The sequence below is a fragment of the Amphiprion ocellaris genome, chromosome 6 (assembly GCF_022539595.1).
Source record: "Amphiprion ocellaris isolate individual 3 ecotype Okinawa chromosome 6, ASM2253959v1, whole genome shotgun sequence".
In the NCBI taxonomy this organism is placed as follows: Eukaryota; Metazoa; Chordata; class Actinopteri; family Pomacentridae; genus Amphiprion; species Amphiprion ocellaris.
The window spans coordinates 11156027-11166600 of NC_072771.1; the positions used below are offsets into that span (position 1 = coordinate 11156027).

The 10574-nt window shown below is 39.0% G+C and overlaps 1 protein-coding gene across 1 annotated transcript; it reads left to right on the forward strand.

Annotated features, from left to right (window-relative positions):
• The first annotated feature begins 217 nt into the window (after nt 1-217).
• On the forward strand, nt 218-4636 carry sdf2l1 (stromal cell-derived factor 2-like 1). The gene is made up of 3 exons (XM_023273343.3): nt 218-463; nt 3498-3694; nt 3978-4636. Exons 1-3 carry the CDS (start codon nt 286-288, stop codon nt 4254-4256), a joined length of 654 nt encoding a protein of 217 aa, XP_023129111.1. The 5' UTR covers nt 218-285; the 3' UTR covers nt 4257-4636.
• Nucleotides 4637-10574: the final 5938 nt, after the last annotated feature.

The window sequence follows — 10574 nt, forward strand, 5'->3', positions numbered from 1 at the left end:
TTATCTGTCTTTCTGAACCACTTCGCTGCATCCTTATTAATTTCATAAACCAGACAACAGGATTATTAGAGAATTTAACATATTTGAAAGCCGCTTCCGGTTTGCGTGTAGCTGTCGTGACAGCACATACACGTATTGTGACCAATCACATGTCGACATATACTTCCGTATGTTAGAACTTGTCAAGCTTTGATTGGCTAAAACCGCCAGGGAGGTTGAGAAGAATGTGTATTTGCTGTTGGTCCGGTCAGTGTTTGCCTGTTGGTCGTGATAACGGACACAAAGATGGATGTGATGGACGCTGTACGTGGGTTTATTAAGTCACTGCTGTTTCTGCTGCTGTGGTCCATCTGTGAGGGAAGTGAGTCGGAACTCAATTCTGTAACCTGCGGGTCTCTGGTCAAACTGCTCAACACCAGACACAACGTCCGCCTGCATTCCCATGATGTCAAATATGGCTCAGGTAATGTCGTTTTGTCCGGCTGTGGTTGGTGAACATTTAACGTTTTAACTCGCGAAGTGCTCCTTTCTCCATTTGTAGCATATGTCGATGCGAACACCGGTGAGTTCAATTCCATTCAAAAATCAAACCATTTAAAATGCTGAAACGCAAGCATCGTTAAAAGCACACTACAGAGACACACCAACCTCTGTCTAGTTTCAGCTGATGCTTCGAAACCTTAACCCAGAGTTCTACCTGTGTGTGATGGCCGCTCCTGACCGCGGTCTGCTGTCGAAGAGGAACGCTGGATCTGTCAAGCGAACAAATACAGTAACTTCAGTTGGAGCTGCTGTGTGTAAAATGTCTGAAGTCATCTCGTAGGGTTTTTGTCTTTGATGCAGAAAATAGGGACTGATCATCTCAGTCCAAGCAGTCTGGCGTTGTGTGATGACAGGCCGGGGAATGACAGCTAAAAAAAAAAACTATTCATATTTGAGTCCAGTGGCATTTGTCAGCGATTTGCATGTTTATTTTGTAATGTAAACCTTACTCATATTTTCTCTTTCAACTATTTTTGGAAAATGACGCATTCTAAATTGTTATGTCTCCTGTTTTGGTCGTGCTTTTAGGTTTTACTTTGTCTAACCAATAAAACATGTTTCTGGTGCTTCTAAACGTGAGATAAGAGCACTGTGTGTTTAGTCACACGAGGAGCCTCAGTAATACAGGAGCAGTGTGAATGCAAATCAACCTGTAGTAATGTGTCTCCAAGCTGCACCGGAAAAGACAGAAGGCTCGACACTTGACACACTGACCGTTCAGAACAGGCTCATAATAGAAACGTTCTAACACAAATACACAGAAATAAACAGAGGCTGTGCAATGAATGTCACAGGCTTGTTCAAGATGAACTGCCTACCTAAACCACAGATGAAACACAGACAGCAGTAGCAGGGGGCCAAGTTAAAAGGCAGCACTCGAGTTTGCAAAAAATGTGAAAATGTTTCCATACCAGTATCGACTTAACTCAGGCTTAAATGGTTTTAGTTGACAGAGTAGCCTATTAACATACTGTTAGATCTTTGATCTCTGTTTATGGTTTAGCCTCCATTTAAAAAAAAAAAAAAAATCTGATGTAAGACAGCACTGTCGATTTGAATCTGCATATTTATCTGCTGAGCAGACCTGTCCATCTTGAACTACATAAATAAATTGAAAGCACTGATGAGTAGTCAATTACAGTGTCAAGAAATTACAGATAAGTCATTGATATGTCAGGGCCTCATGTCTGTACAGTTGTTATTTTTAAAATCCTCTTGTTGCTTACTAGAAGTATTTGTGTTTTTAAACACTTTAATAATTAAATCCTCCAACACTACCATACAGCAGACTGGAGCTATAAAATGTATGAATTTTATGATGTGTAACCTGAATGTATTCAGTATCTGTGACTGATCTGAGGTGAAATGTCACCATGGACACCGCATGTGTTCTGTTCACAGAATAAACCTTCAAAATTAGACTAATCAAATGAGATCTCTCAAAAAATTTTCTTTTTTAAAGTTTCTGCTTATCCTCATACATTGAGTCACCTTCTTAACCAATCAGCTGTTAGATTAGATGAAAGCCAAAGGTGGGGATAAACTGTGGTTTAGACTTAGCTCTCCCATTAGTTGGTGCACAGATATGTCCATATCTCTTGGAACACATTTCATTCAATCCCCAGGGGCCGCACCCTGTAAAAAGAACCCTCCTGCAAACTTTTCCCTGCTTTCTAACAGTTAGTATTGTTCCATTGTTAGCTGAGATGTGATGTAGCCATTAGTTACCACTAACTAATGGCTACATAGGCAGGATGCAAGTGTCCCTTAGAGAGGATTATTATGGTTTTCTCCCTCAAACAACCTTGAGTTAGCAGTTTCAGTGCAATTAGTTGTTACATTATAAGGAAAGAGGAATGTGCTGTGTATCACAGCCAAAACTCTATCTTTGTTAGTGTATGTGCATGTGTAGAAGAAGAAACATTTTTTGTAAGCGGCTGTAGCTTTCCAGCCTGACCTGTCTGTGTCCATCAGAGCTTGGAGTTAAAGCTCAGCTCCATCTCTTCCCTTTTAAAGGTCAAGCACAACTCATGCATTCATTGCACATTAAATTATTATTATTATCGATATTGTAACACTCATATGTAATACCAATTTCAGTGTTCAGTTAGTAGTACCTTAAACAAATAAATCCTAACAGGATTGTTGAGTAGCTATCCCATTTGGACAACAAAACCAATCTTTTGTGTCTAAAAAAGTTCCTAGATTAGTTCAGTTTGACTCAGTTGATCCAGTTTGACCCCCTGACTAAAACAAATTGGGAACCTTGTGTATCTTAAATTATCCTTTCATGTGCAAAACAGCTGAACACAAATGAAAGACCTGTACCACCTACACTGCTGTTCAAAAGTTGAGGGTCACTTCCTTATTTTTGAAAGAAAAGCAAATTTTTTCAATGAAGATAACATTAAATGGATCAGGAATACAGTTTGGACATTGTTAATACGGTAAATGACTATTCTAGCTAGAAATGGCTGTTTTTTAATGGAATATCTACATATGAGTACAGAGGCCCATTTCCAGCAACCATCACTCCTGTATTCTAATGGTACGTTGTGTTAGCTAATCGTATTGAAAGGCTAATTGATGATTAGAAAAAGCCTGTGCAATTATGTTAGCACATGAATAAAAGTGTGAATTTTCATGGAAAACATGAAATTGTCTGGGTGACTCCAAAATTTTGAACGATAGTGTACATTGTTTTACGTCATTTTTTAAAAATATATTGTTAAATACCAAATAGAACAGGGCCATGCAGTTTAAAATTCAGTAGAAGCAGAGATGGAGCAGAAACACCTGCACACTCATTCATCCTCTCATTCGTGACATTCATAAAATGTCATTGCGAGCTGGAGCAGAGACATCAGCTCAGGAGGTAGCGCTGCTAGTCTGCTCAACACAACACTGTGATGAATGGACCAGCAGCTGAAGGACAGGTTTATGTGTGTGTGCAGGCAGTGGACAACAGTCTGTAACCGGCGTGGAGAATGCAGATGATGCCAACAGTTACTGGCAGATTCGTGGGAGACCTAACCATCCGTGTCAGCGTGGGGTGGCCATCAAGTGTGGTGAGGCCATCCGCATCACACACATGAAGACCGGCCGGAACCTTCACACACACCACTTCAGCTCCCCCCTGTCCAGTAACCAGGTCAGACAGTGGCACACACTCACTGTTATACTTGTACATGACTTTAATTGTTTTGGGATAATAGTGGAGCTTTGGGGCACAGAACACTACGATGCATCATGCTCAGAAACACATGCAAGACTTGTTGATTTTTGCTGACGGATTTGTTGATATTATTACAGTCAAGGCACTGTAAGATAGCTGAGTAAGTTTTTAGTGGAGGGACTTCTGACAGTTCTGTCTGTTCAGCACTAAAATTACCACTGTGCAAATTCTGTTCTTTTTCTCTGTCTTTTGTCTGCAGGAGGTCAGTGCCTTTGGGGAGAATGGTGAGGGTGATGACCTAGATGTGTGGACGGTTCAATGTGATGGCATCCATTGGGAACGTGATGAGGCTGTGCGCTTCAAACACACAGGCACTGACGTCTTCCTGAGTGTGACAGGCGAACAGTACGGCCACCCTATACGTGGCCAGCGGGAGGTGCACGGCATGAGCTCCCCTAACCAGCACAACTGGTGGCGCACCATGGAGGGTGTCTTTATCCAGCCCAGCCAGGAGCTGCTGCGCCACGATGAGCTCTGATATGATCAGTAGAAGACACAAAGCATGGACATGTGCGGAGAGTCTTGAGGATTCCTGTTGCTCTGGTTGGTTTTATAATTGCCTGGACCAAATGTGGGAATGGTTATTATTTGACTACTAGCCCATCTCTGTGCATGTGAAGCACTCAGGGTGTTCTGAGCTGAGGAGGAATTGATCTTTGAATATCATCAGTGGTACTGTATGTGGTGTAGGCTCATTATAATATATTGGTTTCCTCCTTATAGGATTTTTAGGGTAGAAAAATGCCTAATTCTGGTCTGCCCCAAAAATTGATAATGTGTTGTCAGTTTATTTCTAAAGAACATTATCAGTTGAAATTTTGACAGGTTGTGTCTCAAATAAAACTATCGTCTTAGTTATTTTTGTTGATATGGTGTTTTCACAATGCATTTAGAAGGAAAAATTGAAGAAACACCTTTGGATGTCAGAAACACAGTTTGACATAACACCCAAATATCTGTAGATTCCCACCCACTTATAATGGTAAATCAAATGAAAACAAAGTCATTGATTAAAATCATCACGCAATTAATTGGAAGTTAGCTTACAGAAAATTATTCAGCAAACTAATTTAAAATTAAAAACTCACTTTAAAAGTCCGTTATTGAGCACGATGCCAATGACTGTGATGCATTTCACTTTCTGTCACTTTTAGTATCTGAGATTTTGACTTAAAACTATAGATATCACTTGTATGCAATGTAAATGTGTTTGATTTTATCTACTATTTTCTGAAATTTACAGACTACAGTGCAGATTAACTCAAGAAGAAACTTTTTTTAAAGATGATTTTGGGGATTTTAATTATTTGAACAGTTAAAGCGAGACAGACAGGGTGAGGAAGGAATGCATCAAATACTGCCATTGGTCAGAATTAATCTAGGCTCACTATAGTGGGGACTTTCCCTATTCATGGATCACCTTCAACCAGTTGAGCTACTGGAGCATTTGCAATTGATATTTAAATACATGTCAAATCAGAGTCTCTGCCACACTAGAGAGTCTAGCTTTTAATGCCAAGACAGTTTTATGAACCCCTGTATATGACACTTAACATGATATAACATAGCTTTCACTAAACCTTTCCACTTTTTAAGCTCCGCTCTCATAGTTTTTAGTTCAAGCATCCTATTGCACCTGTATGGCCAAGATGAAGTAATCCTGATGACATCAGCAGGGCTATTTTACTTAGACTTGCCAAAAACCTTCCAAAGCCACAGAAGACAAAGACAAACTTACTCCATTTAATAATTAGAAAACAGAATCAATAGAATGATCTGTAATAAAAATAATAATTTGTGTTACTTAATTTGGACTAGGTAGTGTTCCACTTAAGGAGGGGTGGCTACTAGGCACAGGAAAATACTAATGAAGCTGTTATGTGTAATCAGGTGTGTATACTATACTGGACAAGTGCAGGAAGTCTTTGCTTCAGGGACCCCAAGAAGGTTTGTCCTACTTACAGTTGTTTGCATGCAGAATTTTCCGAAACAGCAGCGGCACACTGGATTGCTTCCCCCAGTCCCTCCTATTGATTCAGTCTGTTGAGGTCATCAGAACTCTGTTTTCTGTCAAATTCTGAAACAGGCTAACAAGTCTGAGCAGAAATTTCGTGAAGTCTTGGATTACAGCCTTAACTACCATCAACATGAGGAACTTAGAATGTACCTTCTCCCTCAGAGTACAGTGTTGGAGAAAAGTTTTCAGATACCCCATGCATTTGTGAAATATTGCATTAAGAATCACTCTTAGGTCTTCAAGTACAATTTCTTTTAGTAGAGTCACAGCCATAATACTAAACAAATCCTAAAAAGCCTCTAAAAACTTAAAATTGATTGGTTCCATAAAAATACATAAGAAATTTTGAGTATTGGGTCATTTTGGTACCAGTGATCCACTAGTGAAGGCTGTGCTTTTTATTAAAAGACACAATTTTTGTTGCCATGCTTCATGTCTATATAAAGCCAGCACAGAGACAAAAATGGCTAAAACAAGGAACCAAATGCAAGAAATACACCTGAAGATACAAATTCTCAGCCAGGAAGGGTACAGCTGCCACCAGATAGCCAGGAGGTGTAGATGCAGTCTTTCATCCTTTGTATACACTCTGCAGAAATGCAGACAAACCAACAGCTTAGAAGACAACCCAGATCTGGGCGTCCAAGGGTTTCTTCAGCAAGAAATAACTGCATCCTGATCAGCATGTGCAGGGAAAACTGCTGAATGACATCACCGGAGCTTCAGTGGTCAAACCAAAGTGGTGTCCAGTGTTCCACCCGCACTGTAAGTGACCAACTTTTAGATCATGGCTTAACGTCCTACAAGGTTGTCAAGAAGCCCCTGATCAATGAGAGACAGAGGTTAGCTGGATGTTTCAACAAGATGATGCTCTTGCCACACATCCAGGGCCAGTAGAACATGGGTGCAGGAGTACAGTATCCAGGTCTTATGGCCAGTTCAATCCTCTGACATGAGTGACATCTGTCTTCATCTCAGGTGCCTCCTACTGAGGTGAAGCCAACTGAAGAAATACCTTGTCTGGTTGTGAAAGGAGACTGAATGGACGACATCCTCAGTGAACCACTTCCTGTTTAACTTTCACTGACAGAAGGACAGACCAACTCTTTCATAAATTTATTATTCTCTGTTCTCAGTATTCACAGGTTCCATTTATCACCTTGAACTTCATCTCTGCTGTTCTAGCATGAATGAAAAATAAAAAAGTCCATGTTATTTATACCAGATATGTGGCATTAAAACATCAACGCATTCAGGTCAGGAGTTTCATTATTACCTTTACTGCACATTTAAAAACTACATTATTTAACAATTGTGAACTGTAAAGATGTGTAAACACATAATACATGGATGAAATAAATAATGTGTTTCTTACAATGAAGTGTAAATCCTGAACAGTCCAAGACAAGTTGTATTATTAATGGAGGAGCTGAATCTGCAGAATTATTATTACTGGAAGGATGAGGAGGACATCAGTGCTGCTCTTCCTCACAGTGATGAAGGAGAGAAGACTCTTCACCTTAGATAACCACAGCTGGATGTTCATTTTCTCTGTAGCTCTCAGTCCACATCAGACTAGATGTTCCCAACAATCCAGACCAAGGCTGGAAGGAAAAGACACACAAAACAGTGAGGAAAAGATCTCCAAGGTTCTTTCATTTCAACTGCTGAAACATTAAATATCAGAGTGAACACATGAAGATATCAATGTAACACAATAGAGTGTTGTGCTTTTTTGTCCTATTTTTTAGTCTTTTGGAAATGTCTGTTTTCCTAGTTGAGGCAAAACAACATTTTTACTGCCTCAGATGGGCAATAAAGTTTATTCTTTTAAAAAAAATATATTATTCTAATATATCATTAGCATTAATTTGAGCTGCACACAGTTATCTGACCATACTGTTGTAGAGAAAAAAAATGTTGTTCTGTTTTACATTAAAAAGCAGCAGAAAGTATCACTCTGTGGTCCAATATGATGGTGGGTAGACCTCACTGTTTCTGAAATAATCATTTCAATAGATGTTTTGCTCAGTGAAATGAACAGAAGCTTTTAAAAACAGTCTGAAGCAAAGAATAGTTACTAACTCAGAAATGAACTGTTCTTCATTCATTGAGCCTAGAGATTAACATTCATCAGTAACAGAGTTCTGTGGAGGGACATTGACGTCGATTAATTTATGACTGTTGATCATTAACGAACAGCACGTCGATATAGCATTTAACTATCCCTGATGATTGATCAACTTTGACCTGCAGGACACTTGGCTACAGCTAACAGTTAACTCGTTTATAACGCTGACAAACCTGATTTAGCATCAGTGGTAAGTCAGGCAACGTAACCTGAGATTTACAGAACAACTTTAGAACACAACTTACCCTTGAAATGACCAATGTCAAAGTGTCTTTTCAAAAGTTTATTGTCTCCATCGAAAAAGTTACAAAGGTCAAAATGGTCCCCTGCAAACACACAATACAGTTTTAAATTATGTTTAGGACTAAGTTATCTACAAGAGTCTCAAACAATTGTACAAGACCAAGAAGCCGAACAAAGCTGCAGTGACCCAACTAATGGACCTGGAGTTTCAGTCTAGAAGACTCTTCATAGACTCCGATGCTGTAAAGGAGCAAGACAGACCAACAAAGATTCTCGAAGCTTAACCCATGTTTTAGAGAAGTAGATCATGTAAGTTATTGTTTTCCCTGTTTAAACAGTCCTCACATTTTAGCTGTCCCATTATACATTTGGGGGCATCTTGGTGTGCTTTTCATATTTCTTTTTTCTTTCTGAATTTTAATGTATTTTTCAGGTTTTGGATGACTTGTGGAGAATTATTCAACCATCCAATTCCCGGTACATCTCTGAGATGAAGGAAAGATGGGAAAGCTTCTACTCAAAGGTGCAGTTCTATGGTGTGATGAAAAAAGCCATGAAGCCTCCAAACACATTGAATGGAGGTATGGTATCAGTACTTTGATCTCTTTAGTTTTTGAGATTGCATAATAAGCAGTTATTTATGGTGACATCTTGTTTCTCTTCTGTCAAACCAGTGGAGCATGCCACAGCTGTATTCAGAGCCCTGCCACAGCTCTTCCCATCCAGCACTGTGCCTCTATTAGTTCTTTTGGGATACTTTGCAAACCAGCATTGGGAATGTCTTTTCTTATAACATATATGCTGCTTGAATCCTTTTTGGCACTGGCAGTTAGAATGTTATGTGACTGATATGTTGCTAGAATAATGGAATATGCACTTTTTGACAGTTGCAGTGTTGTATCCTGTTAAAATATCTGGAATACAAAATTTCATATCCTATGCTGTCATGCTGTCATTGCAAAACTCCATTGCTCATGTCTTTTCAGGGGACATCATACACTTTTTGCGCTCAAAGTATCTAAAATACCCTATCACTCCGAAAGCTAAAGAATTGCTTTTTAGAATTTTGAATGGTGGGTATCCCTCCAATGAAGCTTTACATCAACGATTTGGATTTGACGCGAATAATTGTGTATTTTGTGGGAGTATAGAAACTACAGATCATCTGTTCTTTCAATGTATGTTCACAGAAGCACTTTGGGCTGATATATATGACTGGCTTTACACCAATATTCTACTTGAACCCTTTCTTCTGAAAGATATTACTTATGGTTTTGTATCAGAAAACAAAGATTGTGACTTCTTGATTAACAATATCCTCATCCTCTGGAAATTTTATATACACAAATGCAAGTACATGATGGTAAATCCTACATTTTATGTGTTTCATAAGGAGTTTCTATCCTTCACTAAAAGCCTTTAAAAAAATGAAGACTAAACATGCAATGAAACTGTTCAATTACAATCTGCAAAAAAGCCCTAGCTTTTTGTTCTGTTTTCTTTATTTCTTTTTCTTTCTTTTTTCTTTTTGCTTTGATTCTGTTTCCTTTTCTGATTGCACTTCATATAGTTTTCAAGAACTGCCTCTTCTAATAGACATATATTATAATTTACTGCATTGTAAGCACCTGTTCATTATAAAAATGCCTTTGTGAAGATTGTATTCTACAATGTTCTGTTAAATGATTTTGTCAATAAAAGGAGGAAAAAAGAACCTTTTTTTTTTTCTTTCTCTGGCTCCAAAAATCCAAGATGGCAACCAGGAAGTAGGCTTCATTTTCTCAGTGCAGAACCAACGGGTGAAGTCACGGTAGCCACGTCCATCTTTATTATACAGTCTGTGGTGTCTCTGGAGGACTCCGCCCTCTAGTGTCAGTTTTAGTTCAACCCTTCTCTGAGTGCATTCACCTTCCCCTCTCCCCTTTCAGTATTGTGCTCTGATTGTTTCTTGTAATAAACCTTGTTTCTGCATTTCCTGTGTGCTGAGTTTTCTGTCTGGCTCTGTTTCCCTGTGACAAAAATAGCTGCTTTTCTTTCACTTTTGAATGGTTGTGTGTGTGTGTGTGTGTGTGTGTGTGTGTGTGTGTGTGTGTGTGTGTGTGTGTGTGTGTGTTTTCTTCAATTTCTTTTTTATTTTAATGCCTGGTACAACTAAAAGTACATTGGTTTGGACAAATATAGTGATAACAACAAAAATAACTCAAGACTTTAATTTAAGAGCTGACATCTAGCCATTTTCCATGGTTTTCTTGATAATAACCATAATCATTAATTACTTACATCAATAGCTATGGCATTGTACTGCCAACAACAGAGGTGCAAACCCAGATGGAGGTGCCACGGGTGCAGATCCTGGTGGTAGTAGCAAATATTCAACCCTACTGCCTCCTCTTCCTCCTACTCCC

Bases quoted from the DNA above. Each gene is read 5' to 3' on its own strand.
- sdf2l1 (XM_023273343.3), top strand. From the start codon at position 286: ATGGATGTGATGGACGCTGTACGTGGGTTTATTAAGTCACTGCTGTTT. The intron at 464-3,497 runs GTAATGTCGTTT...GTGTGTGTGCAG, and splicing joins TGATGTCAAATATGGCTCAG to GCAGTGGACAACAGTCTGTA. The intron at 3,695-3,977 runs GTCAGACAGTGG...TTTTGTCTGCAG, and splicing joins CCCCCCTGTCCAGTAACCAG to GAGGTCAGTGCCTTTGGGGA.